This window comes from Balearica regulorum, chromosome W (assembly GCF_011004875.1).
Source record: "Balearica regulorum gibbericeps isolate bBalReg1 chromosome W, bBalReg1.pri, whole genome shotgun sequence".
Lineage (NCBI taxonomy): Eukaryota > Metazoa > Chordata > Aves > Gruiformes > Gruidae > Balearica > Balearica regulorum.
Genome location: NC_046219.1, coordinates 22644703 through 22669939, shown reverse-complemented (window position 1 = coordinate 22669939; position 25237 = coordinate 22644703). Strand labels below are relative to the sequence as shown.

The window sequence follows — 25237 nt, the reverse complement described above, 5'->3', positions numbered from 1 at the left end:
TAAAGATTCATATATACTATCTGTCTCCTTTTTAACCTTCAGATGTTAGAACTGAAGCATCTGAAAAAAAACCCACATTCTTTTTTTCTTTTCTTCCTAAGAATAGCACCCCAAAAGTCCAGGTGAATGATCAGGCTTCATTTAATCCCAGAATGGTTGCAAAGTCTTCTTCACCACACTGCCCTTCCTGCTCTAAGACATTTGGACTCCTAATCTTGGACTCCCCACAACAGCCTTAGCAGCAGTTGTTGCAGGGATAGAGCCCGTTTTGGAGAGCCCTGCCTCCTTTCTCCACCTTGGCCAGACAGGGGCCATAGAACAGATCTGTGTGGGTTAGTATTAGGGTATGGTGAAGAGGAGGGCTGAGGCAGAGGGAAAGCAGAGCTATCCAGCATTGAAAGAAAGTTGGTGCAGCAGCATAAAACAGAGAGAGAAAATGCTATAGAAACAAGAAGAAAGGCAAGGGAGAAAAACATGGGTTGGAATTTTAATAATATTCATCAGCCTCAGAGGCGATAGCTGTAAAGATCTGTCACCCATAGGAAAAATATCTCCACTGTCTTGCTATAGCTATGCTTGGACACAGAGTCCAGCAGATGGAAGGACAGGATCCTGACTGCAGTTTTGGATGGACTTGCAAACACACGTGTGTGTAAACAGAGACTACTGTGTATTGCATAAAGGTAAAGAAGTCTACATATGTGGTGGGCACACGAGCAATGTTCAGCCATGACAGGGGCTTAGGTGTAAGCACAGGACGTTGCCACTTTGGTGCTGGAAGTAGTGATGGCCTTTGAGTTTCTTCAGGGAGAGGTTCCTTGCCTCCAATACAGCACAGAAAAAGGGATAAAGAAGATGATCCATGGAGACTTGGATAAGAAGGACTAGGCAGTAGGACACAGTAGAAATGAGGACTAGGAGGCAGTAGATTTATGCAGTGGAGGAAGAAATTCAACCTGGTAGCCCACCATGATGGAGGCAGTGTTGGGTCAATTCTGAGGTACTGTGAAGACAGAGCAATCTTGGACACGTAGCTGGTTGCATTTGCAACCTTAGCAGATACATTCATACCCTGACAGCAGGTAGATGACCTGAGAGGCGTGTGCAAGATGCTGCACAAGCCTAGAAGTCCCTAGACTATATGGTGAATGTCACAGAGCACAGGAGCTGTGTACTTTTAAAGAAGATCATCTGCACTTTCTTAGTTCATAAAGCCTTTGGGAAAGGCCTGTCCTTCTCGCTTTCAAAAGTTTGTTCTACAGATGGACACAAATCTTGCTCCATGTAACAGCTTGACTTTGTCACACTAGCAAGAGTAGCGATCCTTCTCTCATTGAAGCCAGAGCAGTTTGCCATTAGCACCAGCAACAGATGGGGTAGAATCCTTCCTGCTATGCACAGACCCTAATTCAGGCCATAACTATCCACCAGGCTGGTGGTGTAAATGGGACCAAAGCTGCCTTGGCATGCTGTTCTTGATCCTTTGGTAAATCTGTCCTTGGAAAATGATCCAGTGGTCTTGGCAGTACATCCTAGTCTATCTATCTCCAGAGCCCCACATGTATGGCTGTCAGGTCTGAGCAATGACTCAGCCCTATGTAGAGCAAAAGAAACATAGATGAAGAGCTGAAAAATTAGAATCAGTTGCAAGGGATATCATTGCTCTTTAGCACAGCCATGTATGTAGACAGTGGGGAAGGAAGGTATGATGTCTGTTCTGGGATAATGACGCATGCAGTTACTTATGTGGAAACAGGGGAAGAAAGCTGCCACAGAGCAACTTTCCATAGTTTGCTCACTTGGCCTAAATGAGTGACTTCAGATTTCCTTTCTAATCTTTGGAGAGTAAAAGAGACAACTTCAAGTCACATTCATGTCTTAGCTAAGCAGAATCACCTCCATTGACTTTGAAGAGTTTAGAGTAAATGGACTCCTAAGTTGAGTGTGTATATTTGAAAGGGATGAGTCCAAGTCAAAGACTTCTGGGGGAAGTAAATCTTGCTCTGGCTTAAACATGGGCAGTGAATGTCTCACTGCAGAGCTGATCCCTACAGTCTGGGCAGAAGCTGCTGTTAAAAGCTTTCCTGTAACAGAGACAGGATTAGGACTAGGACATTGTAGCATTAGGACTACTATGCTGACAGCACAGGTTACAAGGACATGACTAAAGTTATGTTTGGTCTAACTGAGGCTTTGACTGAGATTCATTTCCCCTGATGTTATAGACCTACACTGTAGGTCTCCTTCACAGCTAATCACTCAAGCTCCTCATTATAACATAGAATCATAGCATCCCAGGTTGGAAGGGACCTCAAGGATCACCTGGTCCAACCTTTCTTAGCAAAAGCTCTGCCTAGACAAGATGGACCAGCACCCTGTCCAGCTGAATCTTAAAAGTGTCCAATGTTGGGGAATCCACCACTTCCCTGGGGAGATTATTCCAATGGCTGATTGTTCTCATTGTGAAAAATTTTCCTCTTGTGTCCAATCAGAATCTCCCCAGGAGTAACGTGCACCCATTACCCCTAATCTTTTCCATGTCAGTCCTTCTAAAAAGGGAGTCTCCATCTTCTTTGTAGCCACGCTTTAAGTACTGGAAAATGATGATGTGTCCCCTAAGCCTTTTTTTCGCAAGGCTGAACAAACCCAATTCTCTCAGCCTTTCCGCAAGCTTCCCAGTCCTTTGATCATCCTGGTGGCCCTTCTCTGGACCCTCTGCAGCCTGTCCACATCTTTTTTGTATAGTGGGGACCAAAACTGAACACAGTATTCCAGGTGTGGCCTGACAAGCGCTGAGTAGAGTGGGATAATGACTTCTTTATCTCTGCTGGTGATGCCCTTGTTGATGCAACCCAGCATCCTGTTGGCTGTCTTTGCTGCTGCAGCACACTGTTCACTCATATTGAGCTTGTTGTCCACCAGGACCCCCAGGTCCCTCTCCACAGAGCTGCTCTCCAGCCAGGTGGATCCCAGTCTGTGCTGCACTCCTGGATTATGTTTTCCCAGGTGCAAGACCTTACACTTGCCCTTGTTGAAATTCATGAGGGTCTTGTTAGCCCACAGCCTATCTAGGTCTTCCTGCAGGGTGGCTCTCCCTTCCAAAGTGTCTACTTCCCCACTCAGTTTGGTATCATCTGCAAACTTCATCAGGGTGCACTTGATTCCATCATCCAGATCACTTATGAAGATATTAAACGGTATTGGGCCCAGTATTGATCCCTGGGGGACCCCACTTGTGACAGGTTGCCAGATCAAAAAAGAGCTATTTACCACCACCTTCTGGGTGTGGCCTGTCATCCAGTTCCCCACCCATCACACGGACCACTTGTCTAGACCATAACACGTCAGTTTCTCTAGGAGGAGGTTGTGGGGAACCGTATCGAAAGCCTTGGAGAAATCCAGGTAGACAATGTCCACTGCTCGCCCCACATCAACCGAGCAGGTTACTTTGTTGTAGAAGGCAATATCAGGTTTGTCAAGCATGATTTGCCCTTGGTGAATCCGTGCTGGCTTTTCCCAATCACGTGCTTCATTTGACTTGTGACAGCCCCTAGGAGGATTCGTTCCATAACTGTCCCAGGGACTGAAGTAAGACTGATGGGCCTATAATTTCCCAGAGCCTCCTTTGAGCTCTTCTTGTAGATGGGGATGACATTAGCCTTCTTCTAGTCTTCTGGGATGTCCCCTGATCTCCACAACTTCTCAAAGATTATGGAGAGCAGCTGCGCAATGACATCAGCCAGCTCTCTTAACACCCTCAGGTGGATATTGTCAGGGCTCATCGATTCAAGCTCCTGAAATAGTTTGCATACCAACTTTTCCTTTACTGACCCATGTTTGCATTGCCCTGTAGTTTTGTTCCCAAGGCCTGGGGCCCAACAGTGCTGTTAAAGACAGAGGTGAAAGAAGCATTGAGAACGCCTTTTCAGCATTGTTGGTGACTAATTCACCTCTTCTGTTTAACAGTGGGCCAATATTATCCTTCTGCTTCTGCTTGTTGTTTATGTACCTGAAGAACCCTTTCTTGTAGTTTTTGACATCTCTGGCCAATTTCAATTTCAGCTGAACTTTTGTTTTTCCAACTGCATCTCTGCATGCCCTGGCAATGCCTTTATAGTTCTTAATGGGTATTCATCCACTTTTGCAGCTCAGATACACTTCAGATACCTGGTGCTGAGAAACTTCAGAATAAGTTTGTACATAAAATGTGTATTCATGATAGAGTGCAGACAAAGTAGTATTGGAAATCAATATGCCCACAAAACTGATCTCTCCAAAGAGAAACTGAGAGGAACTGTAGAAAGGTGGGACTGAGAATTTGCTTCTGGTGCTAAATGATATCTGACATGGTTTAGGCCCAGCCGGCAGCTGAGCGCCACGCGGCCGCTCACTCACTCCTTCCCCAGCATGATGGGGAGGAGAAGTTAACAAAAGGCTCGGGTCGAGATAAGGACAGGGAGAGCCAATTATCATCACAAGCAAAACAAACTGAACTTAGAAAAAGGGATTCATCTAATTTATTACTAAACAGAATAGAGCAATGAAAAAAAAAAACCAAACAACATCAAGCCTTAAAACACCTCCCCCACCCCTTCCCGGGCTCAACTTCACTCCCGGCTTCAAACCTCCTCCCCCCTCAGCGGCGAGGGGGGGGGAAATAGGGGGAGGGGGGTTGCAGTCAGTTCATCACACGTTGTTTCTGCCGCTTCGTTGTCCTCGGGGGGAGGACTCCTCTCATCACTCCCCTGCTCCAAAATGGAGTCTCTCCCACGGGCTACAGTCCTTCCCAAACTGCTCCAGCATGGTCTCTTCCATGGGGTGCAGACCTTTAGGAGAAAACTGTTCCAGCATGGGTCTCCCACGGGGTCACAAGTCCTGCCACCAAAACCTGCCCTGGCGTGGGCTCCCCTCTCCACGGGTCTACCGGTCCGGCCAGGGACTTGCTTCAGCCCGGGCTTCCCACAGGCCACAGCCTCCCTCGGGTGCCTCCACCTGCTCCAGCATAGGGTCCTCCACAGGCTGCAGGTGGAATCTCTACACCCCCTCATCCTTCCTCCATGGGCTGCAAGGGAACAGCCTGCTTCCCCATGGTTTTCACCACAGGCTGCAGGGGAATCTCTGCTCCAGTGTTTGGAGCAGCAGGAGGAGGAGCAGCAGCGGCGCCTCCCCCCTCCTCCTGCACTGACCTTGATGTTACATCTCCACACTCCCCCCTCCACCTGTAAAAAAAAAAAACTTTCCCCCTTCTTAAATATGTTATCACAGAGGCGCTGATTGGCTTGGCCTTGGCCAGGGGCGGGCCCATCTTGGGGCTGACTGGCATTGGCTCTATCAGACACTGTGGAAGCTTCTAGAAGCTCCTCACAGGAGCCACCCCTATAGCCCATGCCCCCACCTGCTACCAAAACCTTGCCACACAAACCCAACACAATATCTAAGAAAGAAATATCTGCTTATTTAGCAATTTAAACAGGTAATGCTCCAGGGAGAAAGTTGAGGAGGAAGGATGATATTTCTATAGTTTTCAATTGCTTGCTCTTAGCCATGGATCTAGTCTAGAGACCATGATCACCAAGCAAAATCTTCATTCTGCTGAAGAAAGTTTTGCATGCCTTTCTTAAGTGCTTTCCGAATAGAGGCGCAATGGCAAGTAGTCCTTTACTTTGTACAACAGCTTGGGAGATTTTTTTCATTTCTTGGATTATGAGAAAGTTTCTCTGTGGCAGTCACAGTTGTGTCAGTAGTTTTTCCCTCCATGTAGTTATTGCTTCCAAAACTCACCAGCTCTTTTTTTGTGACCTCTACACTTGCAGGTGGAAGCACATCTCCTGGCATAACTGCACCAGCTGGACCTAGCATCCCATCTCCAATTGGAGTGAATGGTTTCACTGGTCTCCCGCCGCAGGCTAATGGGCAGCCTGCCACAGAAGCTGTGTTTGCTAATGGCATCCACCCTTACCCAGGTAAGCCAGACCAATAATGTGCTTACAACCTGCTCCTTCAGGCTTAGGGACATTGTTCACATCCACAGGCTTTGTCTAGTATGAGCTACTGCAGAAGGATTATACCCCACACCATCAAGGCTCAGTCTAGCATTGGTGTAGTTACATCTTATCCAGATACAGTTGTTGTCATACAATTAAATCTGGATGGTAGACATCAAGGGCATGTTGGAGGTGGAAAATTTTTATGCTGAAGAACTGAGTGCTCATCTGCTGGATGACTTGTCTGGTGACTACAATCAGGACACCCAGCATGTTTTGTTTTAGATAAAATTTGATCTGAGGCCTGACCAGTTCATGCTGGCAGATCTCCTAGCAGTACTCCCAAGGGTCTTGTTCCTGGCTAGCCTTGAAGGAGCCATGCTAAGCCTGTTTGCATGTCCTAGCCACCCACTGTTGGTGTTTCCTGCTGGGATTCCCCTGCAGACAAATGGCTCTGGGAGGATGAGTCCAGAGGGTTCACATGGCTGCTGACAGAAACTTCTCTATGTCTCACACCATGTGCACAGGCAGCAGGTACTGATCTCCAAAACGCTCACTGGATCTAAATCCTGTTGCCTTGCCAGGCTTGAAGATTGAAGCTCCTTTAATATAGCCACAGAATGGGCTCAGCTTCACCCTTTTGTGGCACACTGCCAGAGAACTGCTGCTGGGATTCATAGAGTGTGACTAGATCAAAAGAGGCCAGCACTGAAGGGGTGATTCTGCAAGCCCTAGCAGTCAGGAATGAATAAGGAAAGTTAAAGGATACATACCTACCTCTATACCTGCACTTACAAACATATGGACCCTCTGAGGCTATAATCACTAAGAACTCAGGAGTTTAAAAATGCTTAATGTGCACCTACATTTTTTCAGCATTCTGAGGATTTGAGACAGCTCTCTCCTCCAAGCTGTACTTCTGCTAGTAACACATTACTTATTATCGCTGTACACATATTAATATAACAACAAAAAATTAAGTAAATGTTACTAATTGATCCTAGCCACCAGCTGGCAAAGGAGTATTTTACCCTGGGGTACTCATAGATTGATCTAGTCTGTTAGGAAATCAATCACTGAGTCAGATGCTCCAGCCAAAAAACCCACAAATCCCCTAAGAAGAAAAAAATGTTTTGATCTGAGCCAGTCCTGAATAACTCAGAAGATTCAATATCACAGGAGACTTTATGAGCTACAAGGAAAAATATCATGTAACATAGAAATACACAAGTCTTACCTAGTTACAGTTCAGACAATTTCACTGAAAAAAGTCACCCGTGAATGCAACAAACGAAATCCCAGAAATGCCAAGAGTATTGAAAAATAATTATCATCCTCCCCACATACCTTGTAAGCAATTAATTAAGTTAAACTTTAAGCAGAATTGAAATCAAGGGGCTTACTGTGCAAAAAGTTAGGCATGCATATGCATATTTGTAGCAGCTTAGAGGGATGGGGAGCTCTTGGAGGCTTACAGAGGCATTAGAAGATTGGAGGGAGCCCTTAGTGTCCTCAGTGAACTCAGCCACAGCAGCAAGAAAGAACTCTGCCTTTAAGGTTGCATAAATATAGCCAGCCATTCAATTATCCATCTAAGTATTTACTTCTTTGCCAGTCTATCATATCTCTGTTTATTCATCCATTTCTATGTCTATCTTTTTTTCTGGTCTATCTAGCACCTTTAGCTAATCTTCCATGATCCATTACTGCAGATATCAGAGAAAATATGATCTTTCTAGGTGAATCTTAATGACTTGAGCCTTTGTTACTATCTCCAAATACTCCAATAAGTGATGAAAGCTTTCAGTTAGTTATTTCATTTCATCCATGATTATACAAAAGTCAGTGGCCTTATTCTGATTGTCTCCGAGTTTTGAAGAGATGTGCTCAGCCAATAATTCACAGTAAGTTCCTGCACAAGCACCAACACCCTAACACACTGAAAGGTGACAGTCATCCTTGCTCCACTTTGCTGCAGGCAGAGAGGTTCCTTTCTGCCAGTAAAGCTGACATCCAAATTGTCTGATTTGTGTAAAGTTTGGATTAATCTCGGTGTGTCTTCAACAATACATTGATCTTTCTCTGTGCTCAGTTTCCCCATAACCTAGTGACATTTTAAGTTATAGAAGAGGTGTAAAGGAAACAGTGGCAGGCCAAACCCTCACCTCTCATTTTACTTCTGCCTATCCCCATTAGCTAGGAAAGCCTGAAAGCAAGTTCCTTTGTAGCAGTTTGGGAGTAGGACACATCATGTGTTTCTCCATCTTATTTTCTTCCTTCTCATAAACATTTATGCACTGTCCAAAACTTTACTCCTTGCCCCATCTTTATTGAGGCCTGGAGCTTAGCAGCATAAAAAAAAAAGGGCTTAGACATTTATATGGGTAATGAGAACATCCACAGTCACATTAAACTGGATAAAAATGTAGAAAGCACACAAACCTTCATGCTTTATGATATAAACCAGTCACTAATTGCTTGTGGTTAGAAAGAAATTTTCATCACTGGGCAGGTTATTCCATTATTGTTCATTATGGGATTTTTTTTTTTTTTCACTTTCCTCTGTAGCAAGAGGCACTGCCTTGTGGTTCTGCATGTCTGCATTTCTAAATGCAAGGATAGAAGTAAAATATTAAAGCTGAGCATGCAATTACACTAACTTCTTCCTTGGGAAGAGAAGGGGAGGGAGAGATGAGAAAATGGGGAGAGTAAAGGGAGAGGGAGTTGGCTGTCAAAATGATCAGTGAAATGAGAGAACTAGAAGAAGGCACCAAGCAGAGTCCCCAGAAGACTGAGGACTTCTCTGTTGTCTTCTGCACAGTGATATACCCAGGAAGAAGTGGAAATACAGCCCATAGCATCCAAAAGCTCCCAAATAAAAGTCTTCCTGAATCAAGGGATGTCCAGCTTGACCTGATCTGGTGGCAGCTTTGTGGCACCTCAGATGGGGAATACTTTCCAGAATGCTGAGTTCTTCAGTGCATTTGTTCTGGTATTAGGTTACTGAGGAAAACAAAAGCAAAGTTCCCTCAGTTGCTCATAATACATTGTAAGTGTGTCCCCTCATTTACTGTTCTCAGGCACACAGTAGTTCTGTTTCTGATTGCCTACCACTGCCAGGACTAGCTCTGTCTCTCCTCTCTGCAGACACAGCAGAGCTTTCCCCTCCCTCCCCTCCCCTTTGGTTACACTGTGGTTATGTTTGGGCTAGCAAGACAGCAAGCACCACTTCATACCCTATTTGGGGGATCCAATCCTCTCCAGTGAAGACTATCTGTCAGTACAAATGGACAGCCAAGCATTTATGTCCACATGTTTCCAAGCCACTGCTGAGATTGGCAGCAAAGGTGCCCCCCCCCCCCCCCGGGTGAATTCCTGTGCTGTAGAAACTCATAGAATCATAGAATCATAGAGTCTTTAAGGTTGGAAAAAACCTCTAAGATCATCAAGTCCAACCATCAACCCAACACCACCATGTCTACTAAACTCGTGTCTTAGGAACTGAACCAAGACCATCAATGCATTTTCCTTGGCTCAAGAAAGAGCTATCAGGCACTAACCAATTTCACCCATTGTCAGTAGAGCCAGGATTTAACTTCCATCTGTAATTATCATCATTATCTAAGCTAATTTTGAGTTGCCGGCATGCTAATATGACAGCCCTATCTATTAGATTGTCAATTAGCTAGCAGTGCTGCTGATGGGCAGGGTGCTAGACTGGACCAGTCAGTCCAGGATTGGTCCTGATCATGCCAAACACCACTCAGTGCCATTGGCCAAGATCAGGGCTTCACTTCTGTAGGCAAAGGGAGTGACTTCCCCTACCCCAGTTCCCAGTCTAACAGTTCAGTCCTGAAAGATATCAGACAAGAAGACATTAGAGACACCTGCATCTGTAGAAGATCCAGAACTGAAAACCAAGCCCCATAGCATTCTGTCCAGACATACACCATTACCTAGAAATGTACCTGGATCAGTAGCCCCGAGTCTAAGTTACTTGCTACAGGAAATCTTTGGCTGCATTGTCTTTGTCCAGGTGAGAGCTTTACCTTTCATATTTTGTATCAGCAGTTCCAAAATTGCATCAGTGAACACTTGAAACATAATTATGACTAGGGAGCATTTATTTAACACATTTGTATAAAAATCTGCCATGTATCATAAACTGCGCTTTACTGATAAAAATAAATAAGTGAAGGAATGCAGTCATTAAAAATATAATAATAAGTTGCCATCTTCAATTGTAGTCTAAGCTACTTTAATGATGCTATGTACTTCCAACAATCATGCTGCAGTCAAAATGAATGAGGTTGTTTAAGGCAGTTATGGGAGTCTATCCACAGCCAAAGTATTTTCTCCTCTGATCTGGAAGAGGTGTAAATACAAATCAGGCTCTGTGCTGATGTATGCAGAGGCACCTAAGTGAGTTAAGACCTTGAGCTTTATTTTCAAAGGTGATTTGAACTAAGCGCCCCAAAAATATGGAGTTAAGTGCCTTAATAACTGTTAAAACCTGACCTTGACTTATGTGTTTATGGCCTTAGGCAAAGGGAGGGCAGTCTGGTCCTGACACTGTTGTTGTGAATTAGTTTGTCACTTTGGCCAGCCACCTCTCTACATTTCTGAGTGTTCTGTGTCTTTCTTGCTTTATCCACTGGAAGCTCTTCATGGCCAGACACGACTCCTATTGTATCTTTGCACAACACTTGTCTCAGCAGGGCCCTGATTACTGATGGGGCTTGGAGGCAGGACTAATAAGAAAAAAATAAAGATAATCTTGATTTCCAGTGATGAGCTATATGAATTTCATAGTAGGCCCATTTTTGTCCCAAACAAGCATCTACAGTACTTGGGGATGTTAGCAAAAGGGCTTTTCCAACTAATAGGATGGAGTGGAGGGCACAAAGGCCCTGGATTTCATGGGTCCTTTGAGATGTAGGGGAAGAGACAGTGGGACAACATGTCTTTGAGTGAGTGGTGTCCAGCCCCTAAATAGCAAAATGAGACTAAAACACAGCATCAGTCCCTGTTTTCTGCCAGATCAGCACATTCTTTCTGTTAATGCAGTTATTTTTCTTGTCTGAATACCTAATTAAGTACAACAGTAAATGCTGGCTTCTTTAATCACAACATCAGCTGTCCTCATCAATCTTAATATGGAATCGATATTATGGCACCCATGAATGTTAATCTACATAAATTTTTATAACAACTCTCACAAGCTTGTTGTATGAAATGATGTAATTATGGATATAGATTAGGACTGTAGAGAGTGATTTAAATTGGCTTTAAGGAGAAGGTGAATAGAGCCCTCCCACTCAGTTATGTATTTATTTTAATCCTGGCCTTCACATAGCTTTTTTTGCTGTCATTATTCCCCCCTCCACCGACTGAACAGTGCTGCCTCTCTTTGATTGCCCTCCTCCCCCATCCACCCTCCCAGAGGTCACAGTGGCCAAGCTGCAGCTCCTGGGAGAGGTGTAAAATACGTCCAGGACTAGAGCCTTTCTCTTACCCTGAGCTGGGACAAGGATACTAGACAGCATCTCAATCTATACCCCATGAGGGTATGTGTTTTGATCCCTTCCCATGTCTCAGGCAGTAACCATCATCCTTTTTCCTCACCACCTCCACTGCCTTCAGTGTAGCTTCTCCTGATTTATACCCAGACCATCACAGCAGAGTCCAATCCTCTGTGCCCTATAAGAATTTTAACCTGGAGTGCCCACATAGCAGCTTGCTTTGGCTAGACACTGTAGGTGGGTTACTGGCACCTCAGGAGGGATATTTTTTTAATAGAACATAATTTAAACAGATTTTATTTATTTCTTAATTATGTCCTTCATTCTGCCACCTCCATCCTTTCACTCTCTGACAAAAGCTAAATGTCAGGCCTAACACTAGCTGAATGTCCTTTTAAAAAGTTGGAGTTCAATATAGAGATATATCAGTAATAAGAAAGCTTCCTAGTATTAATTTTAAAGCACTGGTATTGGGAAATCATCCTTGGTTTTTGACATCAGACAGAGGATTTGGAAGGTGACAATGACAGATCTGCTTTCTTTTATGGCCATATAGTAGGTCATGGACTTGTTTTATGTCTCCAGGTTTATGGAAGGTTATCTGCCATGGTAACTTTGTGGCATCTCGGCCGGGATCGTTTTGCAAAGAGACAATTATATCTGAGCAGGATTTTTCCCACGGAGGTATGGAAACGATCCAATTCATATAGCGGCAATGTCCAGGGATAAGACTCTTGCCAAATGAAGTTACTATTAGTATCTGTTTTCACAGTACACTTTTAGTTTGCCCTGGCAAGGCCAGATCCTCAGCTTCTGTAAAGCAGCAAGGCTAGATGGACTTCAATGGGGCTGACGTGATTGATAGTTGTCCTCTGGCCTCTCAGGAGCCTCTCTGCTTCTTTCACTTCAGCAGCTGATCCTCAGTGTATGCATTACATCATGTTTAATCTATGAAATGTCTGTACATTAAATAGGAGATTGCTACCTGAAAGGACTTTGTTATATTGGGGGAGGGAGGTGTCCAAGTTATGATCCATTCTCCCAAAGGGGTGTGGGAACTGGTATATCGCTCAACCTTTCATAGCCGTTCAGTTTTCTTCTGGAGTAATGTGGTCGACATTCTGTTTTCAGAGGAAAACAGTTTTGAACAGAGGTTATAAAAAAAAAAGACTTTAGTTGCTTTCTTCTTTAAGAAGGCGGGAATAAGTGGAAAGAGTTTTTATATTTTCTAAGAATTTCCTCCAGTTTCCTGGAGTATCTAATCTTTAAAAATATAAATTTGAATCTCTACTATGCCTTCCACTGATCTCCCACAGGTTTTAATATATTCTCCTCACACTCCTTTTCAACGGGTGAAAATCCTTACAGTAGGGCAGTGCTTTCCTATTTTACATACACACATATTGAGGGACATGCCAAAAGTCAGCTAGGAAATACACCAAACAAATTCAAACCTAAGACTGCAATCCCACTTATTTCATCCTGTGACTAACCCATCCTCAAAGCCCTTGTGATCCAGTAATGCCCAAAATTAACAGAAGGAGCCTCCAAGCCTTAGCCAGCTAATTGGGTTTGTCCCCTCAACGTTTGGTCTTCTCAGCATTCCTTCTTGTATTTTGGGAGAAAAGTACAAGACCTTTCAAGCTTCCATCATGATCAATGGTGATCTTCTTTGAAGTTAGGGTTCAAGCTGGTATTTGCATATGTAATAATGTTTGCCCATGTTCCTTTGGTCAGTAACACTGACATTTGCTGATCTCCCACACACTTTGGCATATAGTCAGTGTCTGTCCTTGGATAGGTCAGTGGCACCAGATTTCCTTCAAAGAGGCCCACAGCTTTGCATCCTCTGAGCCCTTTCGTCCAGCCACATCTCTGTTCTTGTAGGAAGAAGGTGGGATGGGTGGAGGACTGGCAGCTCCCTAAGGGATCATCCTAAAAGTGAGAAACTGGAGGGACTATGTAAATGTAGAAATATGCAGTACCAATAAATACAAATTAAACTCATAACAAGAAGTAAAATATTAGGGCCAAGGTGACATTTGGACTGGAGGTTCAGCCAATCTTTGCTTTAAATATTTTATTGCTGCAGAAAAAGATAGAGCTTATGCAACATGTTTCCTTCTCTTTTTCTCTCACTGTCAACAAAGGGGAAAGAAAAAAAAATCTTAACTAACTTTGGTTGTATTTGAGCTAGACTTCAAAGTTTCACAAAAATATATAGTTTTTGGGGTGAGGAATGCACGCTTGTAAGGAGAGAAAATGCACCTTGAAGACAGCAAGGGACTGCATGCCTTAGGCAGAGATTCACAGCATCCTCCCTGGAGGAGACAAGTGGTGTCCCTCTCCCCTCCAAGCAGCATGTCCTCTCTGGCATGGGGCTGCCTGGCTGCCTGGCAGCAACACAGTCCTTCGAAGGGATGGCAGGAGCCACTGTTTTGTTCTCTTCTCCTTCCTCCTGCTATGCCCCTGTTGTTTTCTGCTCTGATTGAAAGTTTCATGAGACTTTAGCTGTCACTGAGATCTGAGTTTGCACAGCACCTAGCATAGTGTCAGTCCTGGCTTAAGATGAGGGCTCTTTGGGGTTAACTACTGCAATGCCAAAAAATCCACATGATCAGAGGTGGGCTCCATAATTTAAGTTTGGGAAAATAGGAGAGAGGTTGGTTTGCTCTCTACTCCAAAGTCTCACAGAGTGACGGCTGGAGTACAGAGCTGTCCTGGCCATCATGGGGGGATGACTCTGTGCAGTCCTGTCCATAGGGTGAGCGAGTTGCTCTTCTTCTGGGACTTCAGCCCCTGGGTCTTTCTGTCTCACATCACATATTGATGAGAGAAGAGAAAGGGAGAGTGCTTGTCTAGTTTTAATGCTTTAAATGCTTCTCTCTCGTGTCTCCACAGCACAGAGCCCCACTGCAGCAGATCCATTGCAGCAAGCCTACGCTGGAGTGCAGCAGTACGCAGGTCGTTAGTATTAACACTGTCTCCCAATAAACCTTTCTCTTCTCTAAAGCCTTTAATCTCTGAACACACCTGAGGGGGCTGGGGGAAGGGATGTGTTTGCTGATACAGAGGCAAGCTGGGGGCCACAGACTCCCAGATTAAACTTGCACTTCTTGTGAAAACAAACATAAAGCCCAGGGTCTTCTCTCCCTAAGGAGGCAACCTCCTCCCTTTCCTAGGGAAAGGCCCCCACTGACATGTACCTTGGTGTAGTTTCATTGGCAGGACCAGGTCTGGTCTGCTTAACACAGTGCACAAATGCAAAATCAGCCACTGATTTGGGGACCACTTTCTATAACAGGTCTCCTGAATGCTGCAGTGAGGAGGGGAGATGGGCAAACAGACCTTGCAGAGCCTGACAGGGTATGGTACATCTGCACATGTCCATATTTTAGGGTATGTCTACACTGGCCATACCCCAGCTAGTTAGTTTGAGGCTTGCTTAGGAACTACACAGATATACTCCTGGCTTCCCACCAGCTTTCTCCATGGATCTCAATGGGTCAGCCTCCACTTGTTTTGCCTTGTATGCTGAACAGCTCCTTTGCAGTTGATGGACTGACACCAGTCAAAGTGACCTGGTGCAGATCACGACCCCACCATGTTCAGCCTCCCATTAAAAGTGCTAGTGGCCAACGTTGCGAGGAAGCTGCCACCCCAAAGTCATTATTTCCTGTGGTAACTGGAGCAAATATGGGCTCCTGCTGAGGAATGGCCATTATCTCATTTCAGCACTGTATCTGGAAACTTAATTTAATTCTCCATGTCAGACTTCATTTGCCAGTGTTTTAGTTATTGTCATTTATTGCTTGTGAAATTTGATAGATGGGAAGCACCTCAACCCTTTAAGCTGTTAATTAACCTGTCTGCACACACACAGCCCCTATCCCCCTCTCTCTGGGCTCACAGGTGACCTGTACTCTGTATTTTTAGCAAAAGACACATCATCTACCAACTGTGGTACTGAATGGCTCCCCTTGTCTGCTTCGTGGGGGAGCTGAGGTAGGGAAAATTGTTTAATTGATGCACACTGTTTCCATTGTGTTTGTGAGAGAGAGAGAGAGAAAGAGGAAGTCTCTACAGACATGAAAGAAAAAGTATATCCAATATGTATGTGCAACTGTGCCTATACAGTGTGTGGCTTAGAGTAAGGGAGGAAACACGTGTGAACTGTTTTTATGAGCATGTGAATTAATCAGAGTGCAAGAGAGCTTACACAGGGAATTGTGTGCATGCACTCTGCGTGTGGCTGTCAGCATGGACATCAAAGCGCTGAGCTCATGAATGAATGTGTTTGTGGTACCATCTGGGAGCTCTGCTGGGAGAGATCTCGGCGGAGACCACCTCTCCCCCCATTTACACTGTGCGGCTGTCCCTGGTGTTACTGCTGATGAAGTTGAACAGACAGTGGATCTTCAGGCCCATGTGGCACCTCCTGGAGCACCACTGTGGTTCTTCTGCCACATCTCAGGCTGCATGAGATGGTCCTTCACAGAGTCAAAATGCGGGGGGAAGTCCACCTCTAGCTTGGTATGATGATTTGGAGTAAAAACTCCTTGCTTCCCAGCACTGAAATCTGTCCCTCTTTCTTCTCTCCCCTATAGCTGCTTATCCTGCTGCTTATGGCCAGATTAGCCAAGCGTTCCCACAGCCACCTCCCATGATTCCACAGCAACAGAGAGAAGGTGAGTAAATGCATTGTCCTCTTTTCTGGCCCCAGTATACCGTCACTATCACGTTGCTTCCTCTCTTCATATACCTAGATAGTATCCATTAAATGCCTGATTGCTTTGAATCCCTGGTCCACTGAGTCTTTTCTCCATTTCCATATGTGACACGGCACCATTGGCACTAACAGTAATATGCGGGAACATCCTCATGGGGAATCACTACTGAAATCTTCTCAGTCCCCAGGGAGGGAGCATGCATAGGCCATGGAAAGACCTGCTAGCAACATAGGTAATAATGTCCGGGGGGGGAGGGGGAATGGGGTGGGTCTGTATTTGAGCCAAGCAATAAGAATGCAGATAAAAATGCAAGTGCATTGGAATAAAGAATTTAATAGGAAAAAAACCACTGGTGGCCCTTCATTAGAAACCTGTGCTGTGATTTCAGACACCTACTATTTAGACAACAAGCACTTGCTATTTAGAGGAGCTGATCTAGACCTTTCAGTCTCCTTTGATAATCTGGAAACAGAAATCAGTCCTTTTAGAGCACAATCTCTATATGAGGATGAGACGAATCATGTAGTAAAAGTACCTATTTCTTTATATTGACTGTGAGAGGAGCCTGGGTTATCTAGTCCGCAGAACTGGATCGCTGCATTGCAAACATGAAAAATAAGGAGATGTGAATCTCCCACTATTGCATGTAAATGTTTTGGGAGGCAACCATGCCATGTAATGTTCCCTTTACAGTCCCTGGGGAGCAGTGGGATCTTCAGAGGCAACCCACTCAGACAGTTTCAACCATCCTCCAGGAAGTCCACTGCTCCCTTTTGACAAGGAGGAAATTGCTTGCCTAAGTGAGGCATTTAAGTCAGGTGCTTCAGCTTAGTGTAGAGACCCTCATTTTAAATAATTACATTTGAACTTTTATCCTCTATTAGATCACTAATTCAGATATAGTTTATGTTATATGTGTTATTATATATAATGACATTTAATATTTTAATATAGTGTAGCAGTCAGAATGAAATTAATCAAGATTACACTATCAAACTAAAACATTCTGATGGCCTAGAACTACTTCAAGGATAAAACTTCTTTTGTAAGAAAATTAGAAATGTTGACATTTCGCTCTAATTTGGAAATTTTTTTTTCAAATGTCAGAATTTCCTGGGGAAAAAGCTTCCAGCTCCTGATTTGCTCTAGTACACATCCCTGCTTTGAGAACAGATACACAGACCTATTGTATCATTACAGAGATGTTTCTCCCATGCTGAAGGACTTTGCTTTTTATTACTTCTTGGGATAGATTAAGCACAGGACAAAATGGTGAGCAGATCATTGCTCAGCTTAGCAATAGACCCCAGTGTTCACAAAGCACGGTGTGTCTCTTTGGATTAAGGGCAAGTGTCACCCAGTGGACACATTAGCTCACAACTCATCATGCTTTCCTCTAAGCAGCTGGTATTGAGGATGGGGGTGTGTGGAGATATATGAGATGAACCACCAGTCTGATGCAGGTTGCCATTCCCAGTGCCCTCTGTTTTCCTGCAGCATTTAAATGCTGTGGCTTTGCTGCTTGCTAGATGGAGAATCTCTAAGGCACAACGTTCCCTTTTAGTAAAGGGTCAAGAACTGTAAGCATCTCTAACCTTTAACAGGAAAACACAGCGAGAGGGAACGCTAATAATAATGCTCAATGTTCAAACAAGTACTTTACATTTGCAAGGATGTGCACAGACATTGATTCATTAATGAACTAGCCCTACCACAACAATAACATTGATGATCACATTGTTAATAACAACACTAACTCTGCAATCCCAGATCCCGGTTGGATAACAAGTCAGGGCCACTTGGCTGCTGCAACTTTCCTGTAGAGATTAGTCACTACTTCCACATGAGCACTGAGGCTGCTGGCAACTGACAGGGTACATAGGGTGCAACAGATCAAAAACGATCAAAGCTAGAGACGAAGTCTTGATTCAGGCCATGTTAACCAGGCAAAACTTGGGGGTAATTTTAAATTTGCATGATATTACTCATCTTGAAGTAGTTTCTGAAAAGCAGAAGTACACTTAGATATTAAAATAAAGTGGTGTAAGCTTGTGACTCTCATCTGCCCAGTGCTCAGATGTGCTGGGCACTGTATAGCAAGCAGATGCAGAAGAGACAATGAAATTCCAGACTCTGAGTATTTGCTTTAGAAGTGAGGTGTGCAGCTGACCAAAGGGTTGCAGGCTAACTTCATACGTCCTTATGGGACAGCCCATTTTTAATTAATGTTGGAACAGCAATCTAGTCATAGACTTTCCTGATGACACTGATTCATGGTGTTGGGGATGCAATGATAGATAGCTGCTGTCAGCTCAGGTATATGGTGTTTACTCATGTTGACAGTGGACACCCAGGGATAGGTTGGGTTTGTGGCTGTCCCCATGCTAAATAACTAACAATGAGCTGAAGGGTGAGGAGCATAGGCAGAGCAATGACTTAGCAGCTCAGTCCCAACAGAGCCAACTCAACATGGAAGAACCATTGAATTTTTCTACTATGTCATTCAGTGGTCCACAATTCCGTGTTTTTCCATCACCCAGTGTGGTTTGCCTGTAATTTAGAGACCATTAATAAACTGTGAGTTCTTTAAAACTTTTCTTTCCTTTTTGTCCAAATCAAGGCTATCTGTGCTTCATGTGTATTAATGAACAGAAATATCTATAACTTAAAGCCATAAACCCAAGAGCTATGGTAGATGTTATGGGAATTACTATAGAAGGAACTGTAGCACCTAGCCTTGTTGCTAACTAGGCTAGGAGCAAGGGGAGGAATTCATTGCAATCTTAAACCCAATGGTCTTGTCCAAAGGGACAGGGGTGGATATTTGTCCTGGTTTCAGCTGAGATGATAGAGTTAATTTTCTTCATGGTAGCTAGTATGGGGCTATGTTTTGGATTTGAGCTGTAAACAGTGTTGATAATATAGAGATGTTTTTGTTGTTGTTGAGCAGTGCTTACACAGATTCAAGGCCTTTTCTGCTTCTCACACCACCCTGCCAGCAGGATGGCTGGGGGTGCACAAGAAGTTGGGAGGGCACACAGACAGGACAGCTGACCCAAACTGACCAAAGGGATATTCCATACCACATGACATCATGCTTAGCTTCCCTCAGCTTGGGGAAGAGGAAAGACAGGGGGTGGCAGTAGCGTTTGGAGTGATGGCGTTTGTCTTCACAAGTAACTGTTATGCATGATGGAGTCCTGCTTTCCTGGAGATGGTTGAACACCTGCCTGCTGATGGGAAGTAGTGAATGAATTCCTTGTCTTGCTTTGCTTGCACATATGGCTTTTGCTTTACCTATTAAACTGTCTTTATCACAATCCATGAGTTTTCTCACTTTCTCTCTTCTGATTCTCTCCCCCATCCCACCATGGTGAGGGAGAGTGAGTGGCTGCGTGGTGCTTAGTTGCTGTCCGGGGCTAAACCACAACAACATTGTAATGGAAATACCTTTAAATTTTTGTAACCCATTATTTGAGTTGCATGTTATAGGAATATATAACAGGAACCACCTGAACCAATGGAGGAGAAGACTTACAAGAAGCAGTGCAAGTGCAGCAGTGGACCCAACCTGAGCTGGCTTCGGTGCCCAGTAACTCCATGCAACACACCACCTATCCTGTCCTGAGTGACCAGCATAACAGATGGAGCCCAAAGTCATGGGGCTCATGTAATATGAACTCAATGGATATTTTGTGGACATTTTACAGACATTTTACAGGGGTGGTCCATAGACTAAGGGAATGTTATCTGTGTATTATATCAAAGGATGGAAAGGGGGTCAGTGGGTATTGGATAGTGTGAGACTTGAGCATGACATAAATGGTATGGAATAAGAGGTGGAGAATATGCTGGTTTTGGCTGGGATACTGTTAATTTTCTGCAAAGTAGATAGTATGGGGCTATATTTTGGATTTATGCTGAAAACAGTGTTGATGATAGTACAGGCATGTTTTCATTATTGCTGAGCAGTGCTTACACAGAGTCAAGCACTTTTTCTGCTTCTCACACCAGTGAGATGGGGAGAGAATCAAAAAAAGTAAAACTCATGGGTTGAGATAAAGACAGTTTAATATGACAGAAAAGGAAGATAATAATAAATGTACAAAACAAGCGATGCACAGCACAATTGCTCACCAACCACTAACCAATGCCCAGCTAATTCCCGAGTTGCAGCCCTCCCCAGCCAACTCTCTCCCATGCTTATATACTGAGCATGATGTCATATGGTATGGAACAGCACTAGTCAGTTTGAGTTAGCTGTCCTCCCAGCTTTTTGTGCACCTCCTGCAGAAGGCTCATGTCTCCTTGCTGGCAAGGCCCAGGAAGCTGACAGTTAAGTCCTTGCAAATACTGATTAGCAACAACTAAAGATTAGTGTGTTATCAACATTATTTTCATACTAAATGCAAAACACAGCACTATACCATCTTCTAGGAAGAAAATTATCCCAGTTGAAGCCAGGAAAATATCCACCCCTTATTCTATGCTATTTACATCATGCCTAAGTAAGTCCCACACTTTTCAATACATTCCACTTCATTACCACCATTTTTCCTGTCTTTTGATATACACACAGATATCATTCCCTTAATCTATGGGCCATTCCTCTAAAATGTCCGTTGATTTTCTTTAGTCCATGACTTTGGGCTCCATCTGTCATAACAGTCCTTCAGGGCAGGAGAGACAGTGTGTAGTGTTGGGTTCTGGTTCCATCATCGCTGCACCTTGCTTGGTTTCATTAAAGTGTTTTTTTTTTTAATTAATATCTGGGTTATTCTTACTGCAATACAATTGATACAGCATATAGCAATTGTGGCAATGATGACATACAATGGCAGGGTTATTTAGCAATTAGCATCATACAATTTAATTTGTTGGCTGTTCTCACCCAAAATCAAATCCCTTTGAGGTACACATTGGACTTCCCCATCCTTCTGCGTCACCCACCAAGTGCACCCAGGTCCTTGAGCAAAAGCAATCCCACAGATGGGTTTGCCTTTGCCTGAGGAGGACTAACCCAGACTGTCTTCCCCAACATAAAGAATATGTGCACTACAGGGACTTTATCTCCTTCTACAGAATGTAAAAGTTTTCATTGGGCAGGGCCAGCTCGATTGGTAGACCATCTAGTGTTGACTAACCAGGTGGCCTTTGCTAAATGTGTATCCCAATGTTTGAAGGTCCTATTGCTCTCAGTGTAGTCTTTAGCAGTCTGTTGTATTGTTCGATTTTCCCAGAGGCTGGTGCATGATAGGGGATGTGATACACCCACTCAATGTCATGCTCTTTAGCCTAGGTGTCTATGAGGTTGTTTTGGAAATGAGTCCCGTTGCCTGACTCAGTTCTTTCTGGGGTGCCATGTTGCCACAGGACTTGCTTTTCAAGGCCCAGGACAGTGTTCCGGGCAGTGTCATGGGGCAGGGAATACGTTTCCAACAGTCCAGTGGTTGCTTCGACCATTGTAAGTACACAGCGCTTGCCTTAGTGGATTTGTGGGTATGTGATAATGAAACTTAGGCATGCAGACACTGAGAAGAGGTTAGTGTGGGTCACCCAAGACTTTACAGATTAAATGAGATTATGAGGAGCAAAGAAAAACTATGAACCTTATTCTTTCATTCATTTTTGTTCTTATTTCTCCATTTTGTCTTTCCATGGCCATATGTGCTGCTGCATTCCTCTGTCTCTAGATTTTATTCTGGTATCTGTCCTGGGAAGACTAATGAAGTTAGCATGGCCTGTAGGTGACTTTCTGTGGTCCTGGTCTTCTGCTTTGCCCATTCATCTGAGAGTCTACAGACTGCTTCCTAGAAGTGACACACACACACACAGTGAGAGAGGGGATGCCAAAGTAAATTTCCACATTCTGCATTCTCATATTCTATTTCTCTCCGTTGATGGGTCATCTTTTTCTCTTGATAGGACCAGAGGGCTGTAACCTGTTTATCTACCATCTGCCCCAGGAGTTTGGGGATGCTGAGCTGATGCAGATGTTCCTGCCTTTCGGTAATGTCATCTCCTCGAAAGTGTTTGTGGATCGGGCGACAAACCAAAGTAAATGCTTTGGTGGGTAAAGATAACAAAACAATTAGATTCATCCAGGAAAGGGCTTTCTCTGAATACTTTACCTTTCAAACTCCTTTCTTTCTGCTTAAGCTTTATGATTTCTCTCAATGTACTCTTGTCGATACTTTCCCCCTTCCCTCTTTTTTTCCTAATTGTCTCATGCTCAGAGTTGGATGCGTTGCTTAGAGATGAAGGTTTGGCATCTCACCAGCAGCAGGGTGCTGCGGCTGCTGGTGGTGGGGTGGAAAATATCCCCCCTTGGAAAGGGAGGTGGAAAGGGTACGGAAAAGACTAAAGCACCTGGTCTTCGGAGGGGGACCACAGGCAGCCATGCTCTGAGCTTTCTGGACCAAAGGCAGCACCATATCAGATACAGATAGACCAACCTAATCCTTTCAGCTGACAGCTTGTGCTAAGAGACTGGGTTTGAAAGCTGCACCATGCTCACACAGCTCTGAGTTCACTGCTGGCTCAACCCCACCAACTACAGCATGGAAATAGCGCAGACTCAGCTGCTTGTGAGCTATTGGCTAGGGACACCCTGAGCTGCACCCACAATGGGAGTGCTCAGCCAGCCAGCAGCCATGTGGTGATGTGTGCATGGTGTCTCAGCGGGGTCCCACTGTTTGTAATGGTGTTGCTGTGAAGAGAGGAGGATACAGAGAAGGCAGAGTTACTGAATGCCAGAGCCCAGAGGGTTGTGATAAGCAGCACAGAGTCTAGTTAGAGGCCAGTAGCTAGCTGTGTTCCCCAGGGGTCAGTACTGGGTCCAATCTTATTCAACATATTCATCAATTACCTGGACGAGGGGGACAGAGTGTACCCTCAGCAAGTTTGCTGGTGACACAAAACTGGGAGGAGTGACTGATACAACAGAAGGCTGTGCTGCTGTGGTGGGTTGACCCTGGCTGGGGGCCAGGTGCCCACCAGAGCCGCTCTATCACTCCCCTCATTCACTAGACAGGGGAGAAAAAGTAGAACGAAAGACCTGTGGGTCAAGATAAGGACAGGGAGAGATCACTCAACAATTATCGTCATGGGCAAAACAGACTGAACTTAGAGAAAAATTCATCTAATTTATTACCAAGCAAAACAGAGTAGAGGAATGAGAAATAAAATCAAATCTTAAAAAAACCCTCCCCCCACCCCTCCCATCTTCCTGGGCTTAAATTCACTTCCGGTTTCAACCTCCTCCCCCCTCAGCAGCACAGGGGGACAGGGAATGGGGGTTACGGTCAGTTGATCACATGTTGTTTCTGCCGCTTCTTTATCCTCAGGGGGAGGACTCCTCTCATCGTTCCCCTGCTCCAGCGTGGGGTCCCTCTCACGGGAGACAGTCCTTCACGAACTGCTCCAACGTGAATCTCTCCCATGGGGTGCAGACCTTCAGGAGCAGACTGCTCCAACGTGGATCCCCCACGGGGTCACAAGTCCTGTCAGCAAACCTGCTCTTGCATGGGCTCCTCTCTCCACAGGTCCACAGGGCCTGCCAGGAGCTTGCTCCAGCCTGGGCTTCCCATGGGGTCAAAGCCTCCTTCAGGTGTGTCTCCACCTGCTCTGGCGTGGAGTCCTCCATGGGCTGCAGGTGGAATCTCTACACCCCCTCATCCTTCCCTCCATGGGCTGCTGCAGGGGGACAGCCTGCTTCACCATGGTCTTCACCATGGGCTGCAGGGGGATCTCTGCTCCAGTGCCTGGAGCACCTCCTCCCCCTCCTTCTGCACTGACCTTGGTGTCTGCAGATGTTCTTACATCTTCTCACTCCTCTCTCTGGCTGCAAAAACTCTCCCTAAATTGGTTTTTTCCCCTTCTTAAATATGTTATCACAGAGGCGCTGATTGGCTTGGCCTTGGCCAGCGGCGGGTCCGTCTTGGAGCCGGCTGGCATTGGCTCTATCAGACACAGGGGAAGCTTCTAGCAGGTTCTCGCAGAAGCCACCCCTGTAGCCCCCCCACTACCAAAACCTTGCCACACAAACCCAATACAGCTGCCATTCAGCGAGACCTGGACAGGCTAGAGAGCTGGGCAGAGAGGAACCTAATGAAATTCAACAAAGGCAATTGTAGGGTCCTGCACCTAGGGAAGAATAACCCCATGCACCAGTCCAGGTTAGGGGTTGACCTGCTGGGACGCAGCACTGCGTAGAAGGACCTGGGAGTCCTGGTGAACAAGCTCTCCATGAGCCAGCGATGTGCCCTCGTGGCCAAGGTGGCCAATGGTATCCTGGGGTGTATTAAGAAGGTGGCCAGAGGGTCGAGGGAGGTTATCCTCCCCCTCTACTCTGCCCTGGTGAGGCCACATCTGGAGTACTGTGTCCAGTTCTGGGCTCCCCAGTTCAAGAAAGACAGGGAACTACTGGAGAGAATCCAGCGGAGGGCTACAAGGATGATTGGGGGACTGGAGCATCTCTCTGATGAGGAAAGGCTGAGAGAGCTGGGTCTCTTTAGCCTGGAGAAGAGAAGACTGAGAGAGGATCTTATTAATGCTTATAAAATATCTAAAGGGTGGATGTCTAGAGGAAGGGGCCAGACTCTTCTCAGTGGTGCCCAGTGACAGGACAAGGGGCAATGGGCTCAAACTGGAACACAGGAAGTTCCATCTGAACATGAGGAAAACCTTCTTCACTTTGAGGGTGACCGAGCACTGGAACAGGCTGCCCAGAGAGGTTGTGGAGTCTCTTTCTCTGGAGATATTCAAAACCCGCTGTCCCGTCCCACTCAGGGGGTTAGTGTGAGGTTATCTTTTAAATTCTCTGTGCGGTAATCAGGAGTAATGACAATTACTTTAGAGGTTCAAACCAATCATAAATTTACTTAAAACTCAGTGGAACTACAAAAGATAGAGGCTTGGCAAAGGTCATAACAATGCTCAAAATTTAGCAGAACTATGAAAGGTAAGGGTTTAGCAAAACGTGTGACGATATTACCCTAAT

The 25237-nt window shown here is 45.0% G+C and overlaps 1 protein-coding gene across 1 annotated transcript in view; it reads left to right on the top strand.

Annotated features, from left to right (window-relative positions):
• Positions 1-25237, top strand: part of LOC104638526 (CUGBP Elav-like family member 4) — a 396138-nt gene that overhangs the window by 326527 nt on the left and 44374 nt on the right. Inside the window, exons 6-9 of the mRNA XM_075739073.1 lie at positions 5814-5963; positions 14408-14473; positions 16114-16194; positions 22162-22305. Of these exons, the coding sequence (XP_075595188.1) occupies positions 5814-5963; positions 14408-14473; positions 16114-16194; positions 22162-22305 (441 nt within the window). The remainder of the gene's footprint in view (positions 1-5813; positions 5964-14407; positions 14474-16113; positions 16195-22161; positions 22306-25237) is intronic.